Below are 23,631 nucleotides of genomic sequence, written 5' to 3' on the forward strand. Positions count from 1 at the left end.
ATGGTGGAGCTCTTCAATTACATATTTTTAAATTTGGATGTTTCGGACTAAGGGTAAATTTTATCAAAATGTGTGTAAATTATTTATCCATTGGTTCCCTTCGCAAGATTGACCCCTAACAATGCTTTCTCTCCCCCCACCCTGCTTTTGCAGCTATTTGCTTGCTGAGTAATTTTTGTCTCTCTTCATACACACATACCACATTTCTCTATACATTACTTCATTTTCAATGTCTTTTAGTGCTTCTGAGTCTGACTGATGTAAGATGTTATTTTGAACATGCCAAAGCATCGAAACGGCCCCAGTCTTTTCTTTTCAGCCTGCATTCCTTGATAAGTGGCAGCGCTTCCCACTTATCAGTCACTCAAAGTGACTGGGGCTGTCAGTTGTGTACAAAGCGCAATCAGTTTGGAAGCGGAGACACCAGCATTTTTCTTCTCAGCTTGAAGCAAACACGTTTTGACTGCTAGTCATTCAATTTTAAAGCATCCTCAATTAGGGGCGGATGAAGATATAAAGAAAACACATCCTAAACACCTCCACCAGGCAACAGAAAAATTTTATTGTTATCTCTTGATTTACCTCACAGCAGCACCATCCTTCCTCTTCTCCTGGCTGCATGACACGGGTGCTCGTGACAACACACCCTCTATCATGAAAAGATTGCAATAATATATTATACTAACACTCTGTGAAACCTCTGCTGGAGCCTGTTTATGTTTTCTTTTGCTCTCTCCCACTTGCATCACCCCACAAAAATCCTAATAATTTACTTTTAAAATTACAGCAAAATGATCTTTCAGACTCCTTTGGCTTATTAGTGGACAACTTTCTATTCAACGAAAACATGAAATCCAGTTGCCTAAACAGATAAGGAGGAGAAGACTTAGCCAGAGAAGGAACTGTGGGAGAAAGAAAATAAAATTAGAAGGTTAAAAGAAATGACTAGTGGCTATGTCAGATGGTCAAGCAGCAGGTATAGATACAGTTATTGGCAAAGTAGTGGAAAGGAACACAGAGGTAGAGAGGGAGGAAAAACATGTATTCAGAATTAGATGGTGGTTATGTTAGAAGAAAATAAATTTAAATATGTATTTTGGCAATAAACAGGGAAGATAAAGGGAAACAATGATTCAAAAAGATGTATAGAAACCTGAGTATGTGCAGATGAGTGTGTACATACATGCACACATACATACATATACACAAGTGTATATACCTATATTAATATAAATATCTAACTAAATATGTATGTGTATGATATCAAAATCAGCTCATTATTTTACCTCTTTTAGTAAACATATGTGCATGCTATGAAAGTTCATTAGTTCACCTCTTATAATTTTCTATTTAGGTATGACAGGATTGTCAACATCAGAAATTCATTTTAAAGATATTTATTGATTTCTCCATTTATAAAAGAGCACTCTCTCACCTGGTTTATTATAGAAAGCAAAACTGAAGTACTTTTTAAAAAAATCCTGCCACATTTGCCAGTTTAATAGGTTTAACTCAGTTTGATAAGTTCAATTGCCCTTATTTTCTTAAGACTATCTGAATTAAATTGCCCATTGCTACTCTAATAAGGAAAGAGACAAAGAAGGCACCTTTTAAGTTTACTTAGTACTCAACTGTTAAGATCTCAGATTCTCTCTCCTCTCTCATACACACCCTCCCACAAACACACACATATACATCGCCCACACACACCCATTCCTCAATTCCACTGTCTATAAAATGGAGATAATGTCATAACCTATCTGAATTCTTGTGATAATTATATGAAATGACCTCTGCAAAGTGCCAAGTACTTAACGAGCAATAGGCTGCTCCTCCTCACCAGTATAATACAAAGTACAAAATGATTTTACAAACCATATACAGCAGTAGGAAATGTTGGTTATCTATTTTTGATGGCTCCCTAAACATCCATTTCAGTCTCTTGAGAAAATTATCATCTTGCTTATTATTACATATACTACAGCGTGGGTAATGTGCCTACACTTTATTCATTCATCTCTTCAATAAATAACTTAAAGTTATTATTATAAGCCAGGAGCTATTATATGTACTTTTCAAGTACATATATACTTTGCAAGGTACATATAATATCAAGACAGATCAAATCTTTGACCTCAAAGAATATACTGCCAGGTATGTAGTGTGGTGGCAATATAAGGTACAGTATGAGGTATCACCCCCAAAGTATATATAAGGCGGTGATAAGGGCTGTGAAGAGAAATAAACAGGACAAGTGATCAGAGATGACTAGGGGATGCAAAGACTATTTTGGATTGGGTTGTCTGAGATGCCCCACCTCTCCTCCTGAGGAGGATGGTATTTGAAGAAAGACCTGAATGAAATGAAGGTCTAAATTACATAACGAACTAAAGAAAGCATTCCAGGACCTAAGAAAGACAAATAAAAATGTACCGATGGTAGAACCAGGAAGGACAAGTTTCTGGGGTAGAAGGAATGAGGGAGACAGTTTGAGAGGCTGGCATTCATGTACAGCCCAATAGACTAACATAAGGAGAGTGAATTTATTTTAAATGACATGATTACAGCACAATTAAATTTAAAAGATCACTCTAGCAGCTATGTAAAATGTCTACTTAAGGGGTCAACAGAGGAAGTTGGATGACCAACTTGGTTAGGAGGCTACTGTAGGAGCCTAGGTGAGAAATGATGGTGAGTAATGGAAGGAGAAGTCGGTCAATTGATGGATTGAGGACAAAAAGCAATGTTGATGGATAAGTTGTGGGATATGTAAGAATGAAAGGATTTAAGAATAGTTCCTAGGTTTTGGTGACAGGAACTAGGCATATGGTCTCATTCTCATAGTTGGATAAACTGGGAAATAATGAGTTTTGGAAACATAGTTAAAGGTTCTGCTTTCAAAATGTGAAATTTGGGTGCTTACTAGTTGTGCACTTAAATAGGCTGAGAAGGTAGTTGGATATTTGACTTTGAGGTCTAGGAGAGAAGTAAAGGAAGGGAAAATAAGTTTTGAGGTATTATCTTTAAAACAGTGTATGAAAAAAATAAATAAAATAGTATATGGAAAAATTAGATGAGATCACTTAGGAATTAAATCAGATGATGGAGAATTACAGCAAGTTAGACTTTGAAGCATGCAGAAACTACCAAAAGAGACTGAGGATGGAGAATAAAAAGTTTCTTGTTATGTTTTTTTCTAAAGCAGACTGTGGTCTTTTGGAGGCCAACTGAAGACTGTTTCAAGAAAATGGGAGTAATCAACTTTATCAAATGATACCATGTGAATTTACCACTTCTAGAATATTCATTGCAGAAGAAGCAATTCGAATTTTTCTTTTTGTTTCTCCTTCAAGGGAAAACTAGTATCATATAGGTATCCTTGATGTTCTATTTGTCTTCCTTTCTCATTTTACTTGACTGTTAGTCTTTCTTTTCTAAAGATAAACAGAGCCAACACATGCACACACACACACACACACACAGAGACATACAAAGAAAGTAAAAAGTTGGTTTCTTTTTGTCTATAAGTTGCATAAAAATTTACCACCTTTTCAAAATAAGTGAATCTGAGAAAGACAATTATCATATCATTTCATTTATATGTGCAATTTAAGAAACAAAACAGAGGGTCATAGGGGAAGAGAGGGAAAAATAAAATAAGACAAAATCAGGAGACAAACCATAAGAGACTCTTAACTACAGGAAACAAACTGAGGGTCACTGCAGGGGAGGAAGGATGGAGTAACAAGGTGATGGGCATTAAGGAGGACACATGATGTAATGAGCACTGTGTGTTATATAACACTGATAAATAACTCTACCTCTGAATATAATGATACATTGCATGCTAATTAATTGAGTTTAAATAAAACTAAATTCAAAAAAATTATCAGCTTTTGAGTAGAAACTGGTCCTCTAGCTACAGAACTGAAGCAAATATGCCATGTACTAGGAATGCCTGGAATGTAAGTTTTGACTTATGATGTAACTACTCTTCATAGAATAATTAATTTTATGTTAATACTCTGTTAATTTCATTGGCATCTAATTCCTTTCTATTTGTCAACTCTATTCAAAGACAGGAGATAGAAATTTTTTCTAAAGGTCGTGAGCAATTCCCTGCTACAGCAGTTATTTTACAACATTAATGAGTATGTAACTAAGGTAAAGTGAAATAGATTCATTTTAGGCCAACATATTGACTTCTGGCCTACATTTCCAAATCTGTTACTGTTAACTTGCTTTGTTTTGTTTTGCCTCCCACTATTTGATAATTACATTCCCAGGGTTTTATCTAAGCCCTGATGGGCCCTGTTTTGTTAACTGATAAGATACAGAGTACAGAGCCACAGTGAGGAACAGTGTACCACTTTTTCCACAGGTAATGTTGTTTGGGGAAAGGTTGTAAAGTCATGGGAAAGACTGTTGCAGGTCTGCTTTCTGGGTCAGTCTCAGTGATTCCATTATGACCATACTGGATCAAATGAGCCCAGGCTTCCCTTCAGAAATCATATTGCAAAGATCAGAAAGACGTAGCACAGAAATAGCACAGAAATAAGATAGAAAAAGGAAACTAATAAGGAAGATTATTTGAGATTCCACATAAAAGATGAGAAAAAGGGACGCGTGGGTGGCTCAGTGGTTGAGTGTCTGCCTTTGGCTCGGGTCCATGGTCCTGGAGTCCTGAGATCGAGTCTCACATCGGGCTCCCAGCATGGGACCTGCTTCTCCCCTTGCCTGTGTCTCTGCCTCTCTCTGTGTCTCTCATTAATAAATAAATAAAATCTTTTAAAAATGAGAACAAAAATATCCTTCCATGAAATGCATTGTTTTTAGTGAAAAGCCCAAGCCAGGATGAATGAATTCCAGATCTGGCTTACCACTTCCAAAAATTTGTCAAAATTACTTCAGCATATCATCAAATATGGGTATTTAACTAGGTCTCAGTAAAATTAAAAAGTTTAAAATATCAGGGTCATAGTTTAAAATTCTACACAAATATAAACTCTTATTGTTTGATAAATCTATCAGAAAAAGGATGGTGATATCCTCCAGATATATGTACCTTGGAAATACCAAGGAAACTAGAAAATATACATTTACAGATCTTAAACTGTGACATTTCGTTTTGGAGCTTTACCTTTCTGCAATAACTCATTGTCTTTACAAGGACTCCTTCATTCCAAGATACTGGTTTATGTGTCTTGAATATTTAAAAATAAATTTAAGAACAATAAGTAAATATTATTAGAAAGAAAAAGAAAGAGAAAGAAAGAAGAAAGAAAGAAAGAAAGAAAGAAAGAGAAAGAAAGAAAGAAAGAAAGAAAGAAAGAAAGAAAGAAAGAAAGAAAAATTTTAAAAATGATATCCTGATTTCCAAACCAAGGTGATAGACCATGTGCATTTATTGCATTCTTTCCTGAGATACTGTTAAAATGATAAAAACAGACAAATTTAAAATCCTGTGTCACATAAAGCAGTAAAGAATAGGAGGTTTACACAGGCAAGAAATTTGGCTAGAGTTTTGGAAGATGAAAAATAATTGTATAATGTTAACTAAAAGTGGGTGAAACAAACTAGAGTATACATTGTACACGTTAAGCAGAGATGGGGTTTAAATTGCCCTCAGAACCACCAGAAAGTCTTGAGACTTGACACTCCAAGTATAAGGGAGAGCAGAAGTGAGACCTGGATTGAAAACAGTCGTATTAGTTAGTTGAAAGTGGATCCATCAGTTTACCTCTATCCCAGCTACATCACATTCCCTCAGCACAAATAGAAGAGTCTGGGAAAACTTAAGATAGTTAGCATGAGCATTGGAATTCCAGATTTAAAATATAAGGAAAATGACTTCCAGCTCAGAATTTCATTTGTAGCCAAACTACCATCAAGTAGAGAGCTTAAACAGAATATTATTACATATACCTACATTTATGTTTTTATCCTGGATACTTTATATGCTATGTATCCTCATGCCCCTTCTTTTCTTTCAGGAAGTTTCTTGATACGGTTCTAGAGCAAAACAAAGATATAAACCCAGGAGGACAATATAGGAAACAGTAATTCCAACTCTGGAGAATCATAAATGGATATCCCAAAATATTGGCTGGACCAATTGATCTAAATTAAAGCAAGACGGACAGCCAGGAAGCAGGTATCAAGAAAAGTGGGCTTCTGGAGATTTGATTTATTCCTGAGAACTTATGAAGTTATGAGACAAATCACATGAATATCATGAGGGGAAAAAAAAGAAAAGGCAATTGGAAAGCACGAAGCTAAACAAAAAGGGAATAAGGAATATTCCTTTAAGACTATTCCAGAAAAAAATACATAGATTTGTATTTTAATGTAAAAATCATTTCTTGATTTTCAACTTTTAAGATTAACCATTAGGTAAAGTACAACAGGTATGTGTGTATACATACACACACAAATACATGTATTAGATATATATTTAAACATACAAATAACAGAAATTGGCATTTGGGAATAAGAGAGAGATTCCATCCTCATCTGACAAGGCAAATGTCAAGAGACTAGTTATAGTTGATTGAAAAAGAAAAGAGGTGCAAGTAAACTGTTTAATGCTTAGAAATACCTTTGGGAAAAATTTGAAAGACTTCATTGTAAGGTGAAGGAGGGGAATAGGAGAGGATGTTAGGGTAGGGATACAAGAATTCAGCAATTCTATTTTTATATAGAAGTAAATACTAAGAAGTTATTAAAACAAAAACTTAAAAGATTTTAAAGTGGCTCCTTCTGAATAAAGGATTGCACATAGAATACAGGAGAGCATATAGAGGATTGGGCTCTGGATATAGATGCTTTCATTATTCTTTGTACACTCAAGTCATGTGATATGAATTGTATCAGTGAAAATTAAGCTATATATGCATATCAATCTATCTGTACCTTTATCTACAGAGACAGACTTAACTATACAGTGAAATAATATGAATTACTGAAATTCCATCATTAGGTAACTGCCAAGAGATGTATTAAAAATGCTTAAAGAGTTTTAAAGTCACTCTCCCTAAATAAAAAGACAGAGAGCTACAGATAGCATCACTGCTCTTGTAGGAGAGACTACCTATCTTCTCAAAAGGAACTTCTACTTCCAGAAAGTACAAGGAAGAGCAGAAAGTGACTCTTTAAGCTATTTCTTTGTATCTCCATATTGTTTCCTCCAGTAACCTATCTGAAAGTCTAGAACTATATCCTGTTCAGTTGTGATATATTTTATTTCCTACAGCAAAACATTAGTCAGAGCTCAAGGAGTTAATGCATTTCCTTCTTAGGTTGAAATGCTACCTTAATTGCATGGTGTTTATTCTTGGCATTTCCAGTCTCCTAAAGAGACAAGGTTACTTTGCAATCTCTTTGTCCTCATGTATATGTGTGGAGTCTTGTTGAGGGGGGTAAAAGGCTTCCAACTTACCACACTCAGAGAAAGAAATCATAAATCAGCAGGTCAGTCAGGTACCATTATTTCACCTTTCATGTTATTATGTTTTCAATACAATATTTCAATGGATTTTGTTCTGCATAATAATTTATCAAGAATTACCAAAACTCTTAATGAGCTCAGAGAACTTTGGCTCCAATAAAATAAAACCTTTATCACAAATTGGTTGAGCCCATGACTGCAACTTAATCATTCAATTGTGCATAAGTCAAGTTGTATTTTTATTTTGTAGGAATAAGTTCCCAGAGAAAGAAAACTCATTTTAAAACTTCGGGCCATTAAGCCTTAAATGGTAGAACATCGGTGAAATAAAAATGAATTGGGCCAAGATTTAGGAAACTTGGAATCCAGCCATTGTTCTAAGTAACAACTTCTGTGACATTGGGAAAATCTTCTAACCTTACTTGGTTTCAGTTTTACAAATGTCAAAATGAGAGATAGGTCTAAATAAAGGCTTTCTAAAAATCCCTTGTAGTTCTAAAATAATATGAATTGTTGGAACACTGAATTTACAATTTTCAGTGTCTACTGCCATGTAGATTATACTCTTTTCCTAGAAATTTTCCTCATTAAGTTGTTCATCATCATAAATAACAGAAGGAACAATTTTTTTTCTTTCCTGTTACCTTATGCAAAAATTTTAAGCATTGTATGTTCACCACATGTTAGGCATGATCCCATTCAATCTTTAAACTAACCCAATGTCACTTAGCAATTATAACTCCCAGTTAATGGATGGGCATAATGAAACCAGAGGGATTAAGTAATTTTCCCAAGATCACACAGCAGATGAGGTGTGAACATGCAGAGATTGAATTCAGATATGTCTAATTCCAGAGAACTTGCTCTCTATATTTTTAATCATTTAATACAATTAAAATTGTATTTCATACAGTTAAATATAGTCCCATACCACCTGAAAAGCCAAGTTCTTCCTTATATACTAATGGAATATACACTGGCCAGTTAAGATTACAAAAGAACAGAGATTTGTCCTTTGCTCTACCCTTAGCTCCAGACAGAATCAGTGACCCAAAGATACTACTAGTCCTACAAATACATACATTATGAATCGGAAACAATGACATTGTTTAAATTGCTCACAAGAGAACACAATGAACAACAAACAATTGGAAAAGTTAGTCAGAAGGGAGAAGGCAACAGATTTGTAAAATTTCTTAAGAAAATTCAAACACTGAACTTTCAGTATGGGAATCACGTCAAATACAAGAAGTAATACATCTTTAAAAATTCTCTTAAAAATATCTGAAGTGGATTTCATACTAGAGTACGTTACTGGCCTGACCCTATTAGATGCTAATAAGAAACTAAAATTCTATTAAGTATTATTAAAAAGGGTAAAAAAAATTAAAACTAGGACATGCTTCTCCTACTCACCCCAAAGCTATAGAATCCTGTCCCATACAAAGCTTCAAGATAAAAGGGATCTTGAGTCTCCAGGGACATTCAGTTTGTTGCCATAATGGAAGCTGAGTAGAGGTCACTCATTCATTTACTTTAAAAGGTTTTGGTAATAGTGAATGAGGTCAAGATGAACCGTTGGTTTAGGATCATTATTGGAAACATAAACCACCTAACTATCCCTATTAGAAACAGGTTGATTTAATGTGAAAAAGAGATTAGTCAGAAAATAAAATTGCTTAAAGGTGGGCGCTGTACCATAAGCAGAAGATTTAAAAAAAAGGTTATCTTTAAAAAATCTAAAGATTTTTTCTCTGAAATATTTACAAATTTCATCTCACACATTAATGCACATAAAGAGTTAGCTGGGTACAGTAGTAGGAATAGTAGTAAGTAGGAATGTAAAAGTATTCTATTTTTTAAGGGCAATAAACAGAAATAGTAAAGGAAAACACTGCTGAATGGGAGAAAAAGACTGAAACATCTTAGTGTGCCTAAAATTGAGAGTCTCAAAGAAAAATACAAGTTCTTGTGGGAAGATGAAATATTTTTTGGTATTGTAACATGATTTTTTTTTTTTGAAAATGAACTGATTTAGATGTTACAAACAGTAGCAGGAAACTTTTTGTTTCTTTTTTTAATCCTGATGAGTTACATGAATCAACCTAAAAAAAGTCTATACCTCTACATAAGGTCTTTGTAAGGAAGCAATGTAGATAGATTGAGTACTCAGTCCAATTAACATCATGCAATTTGAGAACTAAGGCTGCTTTCTAAAGAGAGAAAAACAGTTCATAAAGAATTGATCCTGATTGAATAAAATTGATGAATTTACTAATTCTTACATCATTTTCTCTTTGAAAACATAACTACAGAGTAAAACCTACTACCATTTTTTCATCTGGATTTGAAAAAATAAATAATAGGCCAATAGAATTTTTAAATAACGTGAGTCATTAGAATATGTGAATGTTTGGGCATTCATATGTATGTACAAACTTGTTCATACATTTTTTAAAAAATTGAATGATATATACTTCAAATGGGATGTCTAAACCTCTCCTTTAAAGAAATCTCAGGAAAAAGAATGAGATAAATGTTGGGGAACGTCATCCTCCTGTGATGTAACATAGCCATCAAGTGTGAAAATTTTCCTGCTTTCTTACTCTGTCAATTTAATCCATCTAGTAGATGCAACTATATAATGCACTGCATGCCTTTACTAATGTTTGGGTCACGTTGATGTCTTGTGTATTCATAATTGAAACCAGCCTTAATTGTGGTCTAGTAATATTTCAGTCCACTATTCTAGCAATAAAGAAACTGGAATGAATTATTTTCTAAAGCCCAAAGAGACAATGGTATAAAACATGTAAGAAAATGCAATCAGGATGACAATTTAAGTTGGTATATTTATTTCTAGGTCTTAGGCTCCATACCGAAGGAAGACAAAGGAAGCAGATCAAATTCAAAATATACTACATAAGTATTTGCAGATAGCAAGTAAATTCATCCTATTGTAAATTCTTATGTAAGCATTGATTATGCATTGACAAAAATAAATGTAATAATACTATTTGTTATGAATTTGATTTGCTTTCCACCATAGCAGGTTTGAATTTTACTATTCTTCTTTGTCAGATGCTGCCAAGGAAGAGGAGGAAGGGCAAGGAAGAAGAAAAGGGAGAGAAAACATTCTCAATAATAAATGTGGCAAGGATTTACATGAGCAAAAAAAGATCTGTTCCACGTTTCTAATCTTTTATTTCTACACATGTCACTATAGTTGTCCTTCCCATAACTGTATGAACAATCTCTCAATAGACTAATTTAAATAATTGTGACTTTCATAACTATTAAGTATTTGTAAGATTGCCCCAAATCAATAATTTATAAAATCTACTTTAGAACTATGCTGTTAATGAAAATACAAGAAGTTGTGTAAATGAATTCCTTTCAGATTATCATCTTGCTCAGAACTTATTTTTGCCTAACACATTCCCTACTTCCCAGATTAGAAAATATAATACCATAACTGCTTTATTATCTTAGATTTTCAACAAATAAAATATTGTAAATGTGGATAACCTGGTACTATCAATTAAAACTATATTCAAAGTCAGCACACTTAGACTGAACATGAAATCCAACAGTTTCTTGTTTCTTTTTTCTTTTTCTTTTTTTTTTTTTTAAGTAGGCTCCATGCCCAACACGGATCCTAATGCAGGGCTCAACCTCACAACAGTGAGATCAAGATCTGAGCCAAGATCAAGAGTCCAACCCACAGCTGACAGCCACCCAGGTGCTCCCCAATGAACAGTTTTAAAGCACTAAATTGAATAACCACACTCGAGATATATACAGATAGATAGCATCGCATTAGGATGTGCTGCTTGTAATTACAGTTAAGGAAAGCAAAGAATCCTGGATGGATCATCTCACTGATGTTTCTCTGTCTCTGTGAAGCGGTGACTAGCTAACTAAAATTTCAGGTGGACCAAGAATGAATAAGCCCTGATTGGGATACAGAATCCAGAGTGAACAAATTAAGTATACCTGACCCAATTAGGTAAAGTGGGATGAACTTTGCCGGCAATGAAGTCTAAACATGATTAAATACACAAACGAAATAATGTAGACATATTTGCTTCTGACATTTATGATATTTACACTTAATATGTTGGATTCTCAAGATTGTCAAAAGAATGATGAATTTCTTCTTAACAAAATATGTTGGATTGTCAAGATAGGACTCCAAAAGAATGATGAATTTCTCTTCTCTGGCATCTGCTTCCAGGAAACGGATATTACATAGGGTGGATTCATAGTGACATGAATTAGATTCCATTTCTTGTTGGTAATAGCAAGTATGTATTGAACACCTATGGTATGCCTTGATACTTCATCTGTGATTTCATTAAGTCCTCATAATACTCTATGGAATAGGTAGTTTTGGAAAGGAAATTTTTCAGAAGGGGAAAAAAGTTTGTCAAAATTCATGCTACCAGCAAGTGGTGAAGACAGGACAACTCTGACACCTTACTTTTTCCTTTTGTTATCAGTATAGCTGCTTTCTTCCATCTTCACTGATGCTCTTCATCATCACACATTTCCATGTGAGCAAAATATGCAGGTTATGAAGCCCTCACTCTTGGTTTCTCCAGACAACATGAAGGGTGAAGTTCTACTTGAACATCAAATCATTACCTTCCCTAATCTCAACCCTCATCACACATGGCTCTTGAGCATACAGTCATATATTCTCTCTGCCACTGCTCTCTAACAGAATTTGCTGGACCTTTTAGCTTTGATTCTCCTGCATATCCCTCATTTAAGAACACTCGCAATCACATTTTAAACATTAAAGGACAGAGAAAATGAAACCTTTCCAATATTTCTCTGCAATAATTTCCTTTCAGTATAGGATGAAAATGACTGTCAGCTTGCTCAGATTGAAAGCTTCCTGACAGTTGGGTCTGTGACTCCTTGCAAGATTCTCATGGCACAGGAGGTAACATGCCCTGAATCAAGTAAGCCAAAAGGAATGTTTATTTTGGAGGTTATTCCAGTTAGGTCAACTAAAAATTAGAAACCAAAGATGGATAGATGATAGATAGATAGATAGATAGATAGATAGATAGATAGATAGATAGATATTATCTAATTGGAAATATGCATGAAATGATGATTTCTGACCTGGATCTGTTGCTGAAGCAAATTGATTTTGTGTTGTTGCTGCAGAAGCTGCTGCTGTTGTCTTGCAATCTGTGGAGAAATTGCACATGAAAAATTTAAAAGTATATTGTAGTCCCAGGGGGAAATTACCAATGTTCTCATAATTGCTCCAAGTTTGATTTGACACTGATTAAGATGATGAAAATTGATGTTCCTGTGCCCCTACAGTATTGGCAATTCATCTTTAAGTAGGATCAAACAAGATATTTAGTTTCTGGAGCATTTTCTTTTGACCTAAAACAAATGGAGTCTAAGACACTCCAATAAGTGATCCAATCCAGTCAGAAATCCCTCTTCCTTCCCAGAAATATGTTAAGAAAGTACTGCCTCTGGCACTTTTAGTTCTTTTCTACAAAAGAAAGTATTGCATCAACATGTGGTTGTTGCCACCTGGAAGTTCAGGGTAGCAGAGTACTACATTGTGAGAGGGCTATATTCCTTAGTGAGGTTTTGGTATTTCTGCTTCTTTTTCCTAAATATTGTCCTCATTTCTGCCTCCTACAAACCCCTACACAGCCAACTCCTCGATGCACTCGATCATGGTTTCTGCTCCCCTTCTCCGTTGAAACGATTCATAATAAAATTCACCAATCTTGTTCTTAAATTATTTTTTAATGTTTACTTATTTATTTTAGAGAAAGAGAGGGAGAGAAAGAGTGGGGTAGGGGGCAGAGGGAGAGAGAGAGGGAGAGGATCCCAAGCTGAATCCATGCTGAGGATGGAGTCCAAAGTGGGGCTTGATCACAGGACCCTGAGATCACGACCTGAGCTGAAATCAAGAGTCAGAGGCTTAACTGACTGAGCCACCCAGGCACTCCTCATTTTTTCAATTCTAAAGTGTTTTTTAGATTTCTCCTTTTGTCCTTCCATCAAAATTTAACACTCAAGCTCTCTCCCTTGATCCTGACTTTTCTTTCTTGGCTTCCATGACAACATATTTTCCTGGTTTTGCTCTGCCCTCAATCTGTTCCTTCTCAGTTATCTTCAACTACTCTGTCTAGCCATTCAATGTCTAGCTATTCAACGTCATAGCTGTATATGGCTTTATTTTAGACTCAATTCTCTTCCCTGTATCCCGACTCCTGAATGTACGCCAAGTACTTAAAAATCTGCCTAGCCTATGCCTTTGCTTTCAGCTTCAGATTCATTTTTCCAATGAGATTCTCAAAGGTACTTCATATTCAACAAGTTCAAAACTAAACTCAATTATGGTTATTTTAATGCTTTCATTTTGTCTTAGGAACAGGGTTCTTAAAAATCCTTTTTTTTTTTCCCTGAAGAAAGGCAAAAAGGAGATGGTAGGAAAAGGAATATCACTCTTTTTTCTTAAATCTGGTCCTTTCCTCCTACATATCAGTATTTCAGCTGATATTTAAATCTTTTTTAACACATCTTAAGCATTTATCAAGAAACTGATGACCTCACGCCCCTCCACACTTCCTCCTGTTCCAAGCCATGGTTGTTTCTTGCTGGATTATTGTAATAGTCTCCTATTGTTCTTTCTGCTTCTGCCTTTGCTCCCAACAGTCTATAATATACTAGGATCTACAAAGATCTTTTTAAAAAATAAGTTGTGTCGTGTTATCCATCTTTTCAAAATTCTCTGTCTCACTCAGAGCAAAAGCCAGTGTCCATACCATGCCTGCAAGACCCTGTATGATTTGGCTTCTGCTGCCTCTCTGGTTTCACCTTCTCCTACTCCTCCGTTTGTCACTCCATGCTTGTCATTCTCCTCTCCTGTCTCTTAAGCACACTTAGGATGCTTCTATCTCCCAAGGATCTACCTGCCTCTGCACCTCGGCACTCTCTTTTCCCTCCATCTGGAATCTTCTGTTCTGAGATAACTACATTGCTCACTACCCCACTTCCTATAAGTCTCTGCTTAAATGTCACCTATCAATGAGGTCTTTCCTGATAGTCTTTCATTTTTAAAAAGACTTCTCTCTCTACTTGGCACTCTCATCTCTAATCCTCTTCTTTATATCTTTTATCAAATCCACAATATAGTACTTGTTTGTTTGCTATATTTTCCTAATTAGAATTCAATACATTAGGATTTTTGTCTGTTTTATTCTTTGCTGTAACTCAGTAACTAGAATAGGACCTGGCATCAAATTGGTGCCCAATAGATATTTATTGAATGAAAAAGTGCAGAATGGAGTTCAGAGTCCAGAGGAAAGGCTGACCAGTGAACAGGTTCTTTAGAATCTCTAAGGGCTATAATGGATATATTAGAGTACACAGAGTAGGGACAATGAATAGGGAGTTTTGGGAGGAGGGTCAGAAAAGGAGTTCTCAAGAAAAGACACACAACCTGAATCTTAAGGAATATTAAATGCCCTTCAGAGATTTCTCTATGTCTTGATGAAAAGATCAGTGACCACAAAGTGGTGAATATGCATGCCAGCACTGGATGATACAGAAGATCTAAGTAAAATAGACTCTTGAAACCTGACCTGAAGCTTTCACAAAGGATCTTCTCTCAGGCTGTGTAGGCATCATTGCTTAGTATCTTTCCAACACAGGAAAGGAATTTTGGAAGAACCTAATGATTTCTAAAATTCCAAGGATAGTGTCAGAAAAAGTAAAAAAAAAAAAAAAAAAAAAAAAACTAGAATCCTTTGATGATATGTGGGGATGGGTCAGAACATGAAAGAGAAGAAAGAAGACTTTGCTTTCTATTAGTGAAATCTATGTCAGATTTTTTTTTAGGACAAATATGCCCTTGGACCTACCAAAATAGGGATTCTCTACTATATCCCCATCTGACCTATGTTTCAGAAGCTTCTAGAGTTTTCTAGTAATCAAGTGTTTGAAAGTATTGAGAATGATAAACAAGAAAAGAGTAGTGTTTTTCTAAACTGTCACAGGTGAGCATTCCAAACTCTTATCATAGGAGTAAAGCAAGAGAAATATAGACCATATTCAAGAACAGGCCAAATATATCTTTAAGAAAAATGATGAAGTATTTAATTAAACATGAAAGCATCATCTTTCAAGCAGAGATAAACCACAAAGTAGGGAAGAGTAATCTGAAAGTGGGTCTCCTCAAATGTAATCTGAATATTTTTTCTTTCAATTCTGCTAGTTTACATTTTAATAACTGTTAAGGTTTTGCAGGGATGTATGGACACACAGATACCCTTGACTAAATAATGGTCTTCCTCCACTTGGGATGGTGAATGGACAGAGCCCAGAACATGAGATGGCAAAAGGGAGTTAGGCCCAGAAAAGATGTGCCATCTCTATATATAAATTCATCCTATCAAAACCTCTTTCTTCCTTTCCCATTGATACCAATTTTAAGTAATGATTCTTATACATTGCCTCCATTTTCCTACTCCTCATTTATCAATTCTTATGCCTCATTTCTACTATTAAAGCTCCATAGAAGCCACAGTCTTAAAAGGGTTGCAATGAGAAACTAAATGACAAATCTAATAGCTTTGTTCTTCTGGTATTGCTCATTTTCCTTTCTTTATCAGATATATGCAGTATTTCCTATGGATCTACCCCTGATTCCTTTCCATTTTCTAATGATAGCATCATTATTCTAATTTACAGCTTACAAACCTGCCATTCCCCTGCACAAGACACACTGGCCCTAGATATAAATATGGCTGCCTCTTGTATGTCATTTAGATCTGAGCTCTATTGCCAGATCCTACCACCCAATCTAAGAAATGTTGCCTTGTCATACCAATCAATATTTATTAAATTATTCTAATTACATTTCATCAAATAACTTATCACTGTCTAAAATATTTTTGTTAATTTCTCTTTTCCTTTGTTAATTATCTCTCTCTTTCCACTGGAATTTAGGGGTTCTGTCTTTCTGGTTAGTTGATATGGACTCAGAAGTTAGCATAGTGGCGGGCATATAAGAGGCACTTGATTACTATTTGTTGAATAAATTAATGAAACTTATCTGCCCCAGTGGTTTATTTTTTTATTTTTTATTTTTGCCTCAGTGGTTTAAACTATAATCTCTATGTAAATAATCTAAGAAATCTAGTTCAGTCCTCTTTTCCAAACTGTTGCTTAGTATTTCTAGCTTTTCTTTACATACCTCCAGTTGGACAACCTGACGAGAGCTTTAATGAAACATGATAAGATCACCTGCTTTTCCAATTTTCCCCCCTCCTGACTCTACCCATTACCCAGTCTCAACATCTTTCCTCATTCTTTTTGCCCACTGGAAAAATTCAACTAATCATAATTTGCCCACCTGTTTATTCTTTTCTTCTCTTTTTCTGTGTCATTTAGTTTATATTCTAAATTATCTAGTTTAGATTCTCACTACTTACATAAGTTATTATAATAGGCTTCTAACTAAACTTCCTGGCCACAATTAATTTACTTCATTTGTAGAATCCTACTTAGTCTTCAAAGCTCATACCAAACACCTGTTGAATGAAATCAGTAGTTGATAAGCTTTTTGTTTGTTTATTTGCTTCCTTACTTTGTATTTTATTAATCTTTGTGTGCCTAGGAGAGTGACCTATAAAGAGCAGGCAAAACAATGCCTAAGGAATTTGTGTCTCTGGCTCATACTCACCTGTTCTTGTTGCTGTTTGGCCAGCTCCATTTGCTGGCGTTGTTTCTCGATCTGAGATGCAGCTAGTTTCTTCTGCTCATCGTGGGCAGCCAGTAGCTGCTCCCGCAGACTGGTCAGCTGATTGATCATACCCATGAGCTGCCTCTCCTTCTCAGCTAGGCTTTCAGGAGTCCCTGAAAATAACACAGCAATAAAACATACAAGAAAAGGGAAATGAAAAGACAGTGATTATCTAATGACAATGATTCCATTGCACAGATAACTCTTCTAAATAGAAGGTTAACACACAAACATACACTTTCTTTTAGATTTTTAACTCAATAGTGAAAAGTGATGGCTATTTCCCTTTTAAAAATATCAGAATGAACAAATATTTTGATTGTTTTTTATGTATAACAAGTAATAATCTATAGTTTTTAATTTTACAAGTAAATAAAAAAAATCTTAGGTGAGCATCTACTATTTTAATATTCTATTCTAGGATCTGATGAAAATAAAAATAGGCCTAAAGCACAGCTCCTTGCCCTAAGTAGTTTTTTTACTAAATTAAAGAGGCAAGACAAAAACATGAACATTTAATAACCATAATTATTAAGAGACCAAGTAATTATTATCAGTAATATGATTCTTCTTTTCTCAGAGAAGAAGAACAATTAGATCCAAGGAAGTCTACATTAAAAAGGGGGGAAAATCTATGGCCAATCAAACTTTACACAGTTTTCTCATATGCCACTCAGAGATTTTCTTCAAAAATAGGATATAACTAACAGGGAAAATATTCAAGACTGAGAATATAAATTCAGACTATAATGAAATAATGAAATACGATTGAAAAACTCAGAGATCACATTATAGCCACCAAAGATTATAGTTAAATTCAAGACTTGGAAAAGAAACCACAGCAGTCACTTACAATAAATAACATATTCAGGATAGTTAAAGTATGCTATGAATCTTCTTTGTCAGGTTAAAATACTTATTTGACACACCAAAAATGTGAGCATTTCACTGAAACAAGAACAATATCACTTTTAATTGTTCTTTTAAAATTCACCAGATAGACAAGAACCCTATGGTAAAGTACTCGCAGCAGGAGAGAACACACTTTTTAATTACAATTTTCACTTTAATATAAGACACTAAGCACTATTTTAATAATGCATTTGCCACCTGTATATGTAATTAGATAGAAGAATCTGTTATAACTCAGTCAACCTTCCCCATCTCGCTGTATTTCTAACAATTTGTGCTGAAAGAGCATGTGCTTTTAGGAAGTAGCAGCAATAGTTAGTGGCTTATATTTTCCACAGGCCCATTTGGAATAGAAATAAGTTTTTTTTATATATAATTTAGATAGGCTAGAGAATAAATACCTAGAAGAAAAAATATGAGTGAATAGAAGTCAAGAATCATGCATTATACTCATTATGAATAGCCAGCATTATTCAGGACAGGTGTCCAATAAATTATTGCTAATAATTTATTATAGTTCAGATATTTGGATTCCATTGAGCAGAAAAACACTTATTCTAAAATAACAACAATATAATTATTACAATTAGAATTCTAATAGTAAATAATCTAAATATATACTGGGAAGTTTTTTTTTTTAATTTTTTTTGAGATTTTATTTATTAATCCATGAGAGACACAGAGAGAGAGAGAGAGAGACAGGCAGAGGGAGAACCAGGCTCCATGGGGAGAGCCCAACATGGGACTTGATCCTGGGACCCCAGGATCACACCCTGGGCTGAAGGTGGCGCTAAACCACTGAGCCACCCAGGGATCCCCTATACTGGGAAGTTTTTTAAAGAAAACATTCAAGTCATGGTATGATGTAAATCTTCACACATCATCAGTAGTCACTTTTCTAGAAATATATACTAGGAAAAGCAATACATATCAGGTCTTGTAATCCTCATTATCTTCAAGGAATAATTTCACTTATAAAAAAATCTAGCCCAGGGGCACTTGGTTGGTTCAGTCCAACTCTTGATTTTGGCTTAGGTCATGATCTCAGGTCATGAGATTGAGCCCTGTGTCAGGCTCTGTGCTGGGTGTGGAGCCTGCTTAAGATTCTTTCTCCCCTCTTCCTTCCTCTCTTATAAAAAAGTCTAGCCCTAGAAAATGTAAGAAATGAAGTATTAGGGATCCCTGGGTGGCGCAGTGGTTTAGCGCCTGCCTTTGGCCCAGGGCGCGATCCTGGAGACCCGGGATCGAATCCCACGTCAGGCTCCCGGTGCATGGAGCCTGCTTCTCCCTCTGCCTGTGTCTCTGCCTCTCTCTCTCTCTGTGTGTGACTATCATAAATAAATTAAAAAAAAAAAAAATGAAGTATTAAAAAGTGTTTTAAATGAAATATTAAAGACAATCTTAATGTCAAATGGAAATCATCAAATAATTATGGAACATCCAGATTGTATTTTTTCACCCATGAAAATATTATTTTTTAAGAATATTTAATGGTATGGGAACTTGTTAGTGATGTAAAGCTAGGTGGAAAAAACTGGGTAGAAATGAAACATCCGTGAAAACGTTTGAAATGAAAAGGCAACCTACTGAATGTGAGTAAATTATATATTTGATAAAAAAGTTAATATACAAAATAAATAAAGAACTCGTATAACTCAAGAGCAAACAAAATAAAATAAAATGAGTAAATAAAATCCAATTCAATTAAAAAATGATCAGAGAATATAAATATTTTTCCAAAGAGGGCATAGAGAAGGCTAGGAAGTACCTGAAGGTAGATACTCAGCATCACTAATCATCAGGGAAATGCAATTGAAAACCACAATGAGATCTCACCTCATACTGGATAGAATGGCTATTACTAAAAAGAGAAGAAATAACAAGCATTGGCAAGGATGTGGGAAAAAAGGGGACTTTTGTGCACTGTTGGTGGGAATGTAAATTGGTGTAGCCATTATGGAAAATAGTATGAATGTTTCTCAAAAAAATTAAAAATGAACTATCATATGATCCAGAAATGCCACTTCTGGGTATTTATTCAAAGAAAGCAAACACATTGACTTAAAAAGATACATGAACCCCCATGTTTATAGCAGCATTTTTTTTTTACAGTAGCCATGATATAAAAACAACCTATGTCCATTGATAGATGAAGGGATAAAGACAATATAGTACACACACACACACACACACACACACAGGAATATTATTCAGTGATAAAAAAGAATAAAATCTTGCCATTTGTGACAGTACAAATGGATCCTAAAGGCATTATACTAAGTGAAATAGTCAAATAGTCAAACAGAAAAAGACAAACACCACATGATTTCATTTATATGGTGTCTGAAAAGAAAAAGAGAAACAAACAAAAATCCAGTCTCATCAATTCAGAGAACATATTAGTAGTTGCTGGAGGTAGGGATGGGTGAAATAGGTGAAATGGATCAAAAGGTACAAACATCCAGGTATAAAATAAATAAATCATGGGGATGTCATCTACAGCATGGTGACTATAGATAATAATACTGTATTGCATATCGAAAAGTTGCTAAGAAAGGAAATCTTAAAAGTTCTCATCACAAGAAAAAAATTTTTGGAACTGTATATAATAATAGATGTTAATCAGATTGATTGCGGTGATTATTTCACTATATACACAAATACTGAATCATTATGTTTTATGTCCAAAACTAATATAGTACTGCATGTCAGTTATACCTCAATTTAAAAAAAGAAAGAAAATATTGGTATAAATATCTCAATACATGCACATGTCTCTATTTATAGAATAAAAGATTGGAAGAAAACTTACCTATGTATTAATAGGGGCTATTTGTAGGTGAAGGGATTATAAGCCATTTTAATATTTTTATACTTTTTAAGAAAATTTTCTACAATTTTATTATCATTCACATAGAAAAATATATATCGTGTATAATAGGTGGAAATACAACTTAAAAGTTTAAGGTGACATTATCCATTTATATAACTGGTGTAATATCAATGTATAAAGAAATATACTTGTTTGTTGGTAAGTATAAGCAAATACCATTTTGGCATTCAGTATATGAAAGATTAACAAAATCCTTTTGTCTCCCCTTATTCATATTTCATTGATTCTGATACACACTTTGTATATTTTAAACTCTCTGAGTCTTATAATGAATACTGTCTCAGAGTCAATGAAATATTAAGGTTTATGCCAATTCTGAGTTTGTCCTCCAGCCCTAGTCACTTACTTAGAGATGCAGAACCGGTATCTCTGAATGTAGATCTCAGTTTTAAAATTCAACATGTATATGGTGGGACTCTGCATTTTCCCCCATTTTTTAAAGCATTATCAATCAGCATTCTAAGAAACATTAACAACATCCTCAATTCTCTTCTCAACTACTTTCCTCCTGTATGGATTATATCAACAAATCATGATATTTTTTTTCTCAAAATAATTTTAGTTTTAATTTTAATTAGTCAAATGTATTTCCTCAATATTACTGTGTTCACATGAGTAAATAATCAGTAATTATAAAAGGGTATAGAGTGAAAGATCTTTGAATACTGTTCCTTCAGAGGTAACTACAATTATTTTTATTATTATGATACTCTTCTAAATGAAGATTCAAACATTTACCAGAATATTTCTGTACTAGTTTACCAGGGCTGCTGTAACAAAGTACCATAGTTTGGGTGGCTTAAAGAACAGAAATTTATGTTTATTGGCCAGAAGTCCAAAACTAAGGTCTCAGCAAGGTTTGTTCCTTCTGAGGGCTATGAGGAAAGAGCTACTCCAAACCTTTCTCCTTGGCTTGTAGATGGTCAGCTTCTTCCTATGTCTTCATGTCATCACTTTCTATACATGTCCAAATTTCCTCTTCTTATAAAGACAGTAGTCATATGGATTTAGGATCCACCCTAGTGGCCAAATTTTAACTTAATTACCTCTATTCAGATTTATCTCCCAAGTACAGTCACATTCTGAGGTACTAGAAGTTAGAATTTGAACATATGAATTTTTAGAGGGACACAATTCAACCCAAAACAATTTCCTTTACACAAAGGACACCATAACATAAATACTGTTGTAGAGTAAGTAGGGAGAGTTCTTGTTCCTGGATCCCTTCCCCATCTCTGTTGGGCCGGTGGGATCAAAGGGGATAGAGAAGCACCAACAAAATGGTGGTGGACCCTCTATCTTGTTACAATTGCCTCGGAACTTTCCCACCACCAGCAGACCATCCAAGGACACATCATCAGGGGGAGACAGGACCTATACAGGAAATCTGAACCTCACCTTACCCAAACCCCATATAAGGACATAAGCAGTTATTGCCCCATACCGATTCCACCAGTAATATGCCCTAATACCTATTACCCCATACAGACATAACCCCTTACCCCTCCCCCCTTTAAAAGCTCACATGTACTCCCTTTGGGCATGACTTCCCCGGCCCCATGACTTCCCCGACTTCACTCCCTGGTGGGACCATGGAACCTCGTCGGAGAACATGTCCATTAAAAGCCTGCCTCGACCAACTTTTACCTGGCCTCTCTATTTCATTTCACTACCAACCGGATTAAACCTGATAATCTCCACTGACATTCTTCATCTTTTTCATGAGTTGTAGCAAACTTTTCTTTTCCCTTTTTAAGAGTCCTGAACTCATGACCTTAAGATCAAAACCTGAGCTGAGATCAAGAGTTGGTCACTCAACCAACTGAGCCATCCAAACAAACCTGTAGCCTTTAATAAAACTTTCTGTCACTATTTTTTTTTTTCTCTACAAGTCTATCCTCCAAATGGGTACCAAAATTATCTTCCTAAAAAACCAAATTTAGTCATGTCATTCCTGTTTAAACATTGCCACTTGTTCCTCAATGTCTTTGGAATAAAATGTCAACTCATTCTTAAGAATGAATAAGGTCCTAATTATGATCCAACCTTCTCACTTCTTTTGTGTATCCTAAATTCTAGCCACAATGATTTTTCTACCATCCCTCACAAAGGATACCACCCTTCACAAGTGTCTTACTTACCCTGGCTATTCCTTCCCTAAATATTTAATCTCCATGTTCCAGGTCGTATGTATTGTTCTTTAAGCTCTTATCTCAATTTTGATAATAGTTCCCTTCTTTTGGAACCCACACAGTGCACATCTTTATTATACTATTTAACCTTTAAACTATAAATTTTATTTTCACATTTGTTTCCTAAAGTCAGCAGAGATAGCTGTGACAGTCACAACTGTAAATTACCAACTTTTATACTCTCATTACCTACTAGTAGACCTGGTATATACCAAATTATTTAAAATTTTAATGAGTGAGTCACTTTCCTTTAAACCACTCTCAGGTTTAGGAATGCTGTATAGTCAAGAGAAATGGGGAGATATATTATCTTACATGAGTTACATAGAAGTTCTGGCTTTGGCTTAAGGGAGTTGAGTAAGCAGTCTATGAATATTGGAGAAACCAGTAAGGG

The 23,631-nt window shown here is 34.8% G+C and overlaps 1 protein-coding gene across 13 annotated transcripts in view; it reads right to left on the reverse strand.

Moving 5' to 3' along the window:
* SOX5 (SRY-box transcription factor 5) overlaps positions 1-23,631 on the reverse strand; it is a 999,299-nt gene that overhangs the window by 189,002 nt on the left and 786,666 nt on the right. For all 13 annotated transcript variants that reach the window (XM_055318826.1, XM_055318829.1, XM_055318827.1 and 10 more), the window contains 2 exons: positions 17,181-17,353; positions 12,584-12,652 (listed from right to left, as the gene is read on the reverse strand). In XM_055318826.1, coding sequence (XP_055174801.1) covers positions 12,584-12,652; positions 17,181-17,353 — 242 coding nt within the window. The remainder of the gene's footprint in view (positions 1-12,583; positions 12,653-17,180; positions 17,354-23,631) is intronic.

This window comes from Nyctereutes procyonoides, unplaced genomic scaffold (assembly GCF_905146905.1).
Source record: "Nyctereutes procyonoides isolate TBG_1078 unplaced genomic scaffold, NYPRO_anot_genome, whole genome shotgun sequence".
Taxonomy (NCBI): Eukaryota; Metazoa; Chordata; class Mammalia; order Carnivora; family Canidae; genus Nyctereutes; species Nyctereutes procyonoides.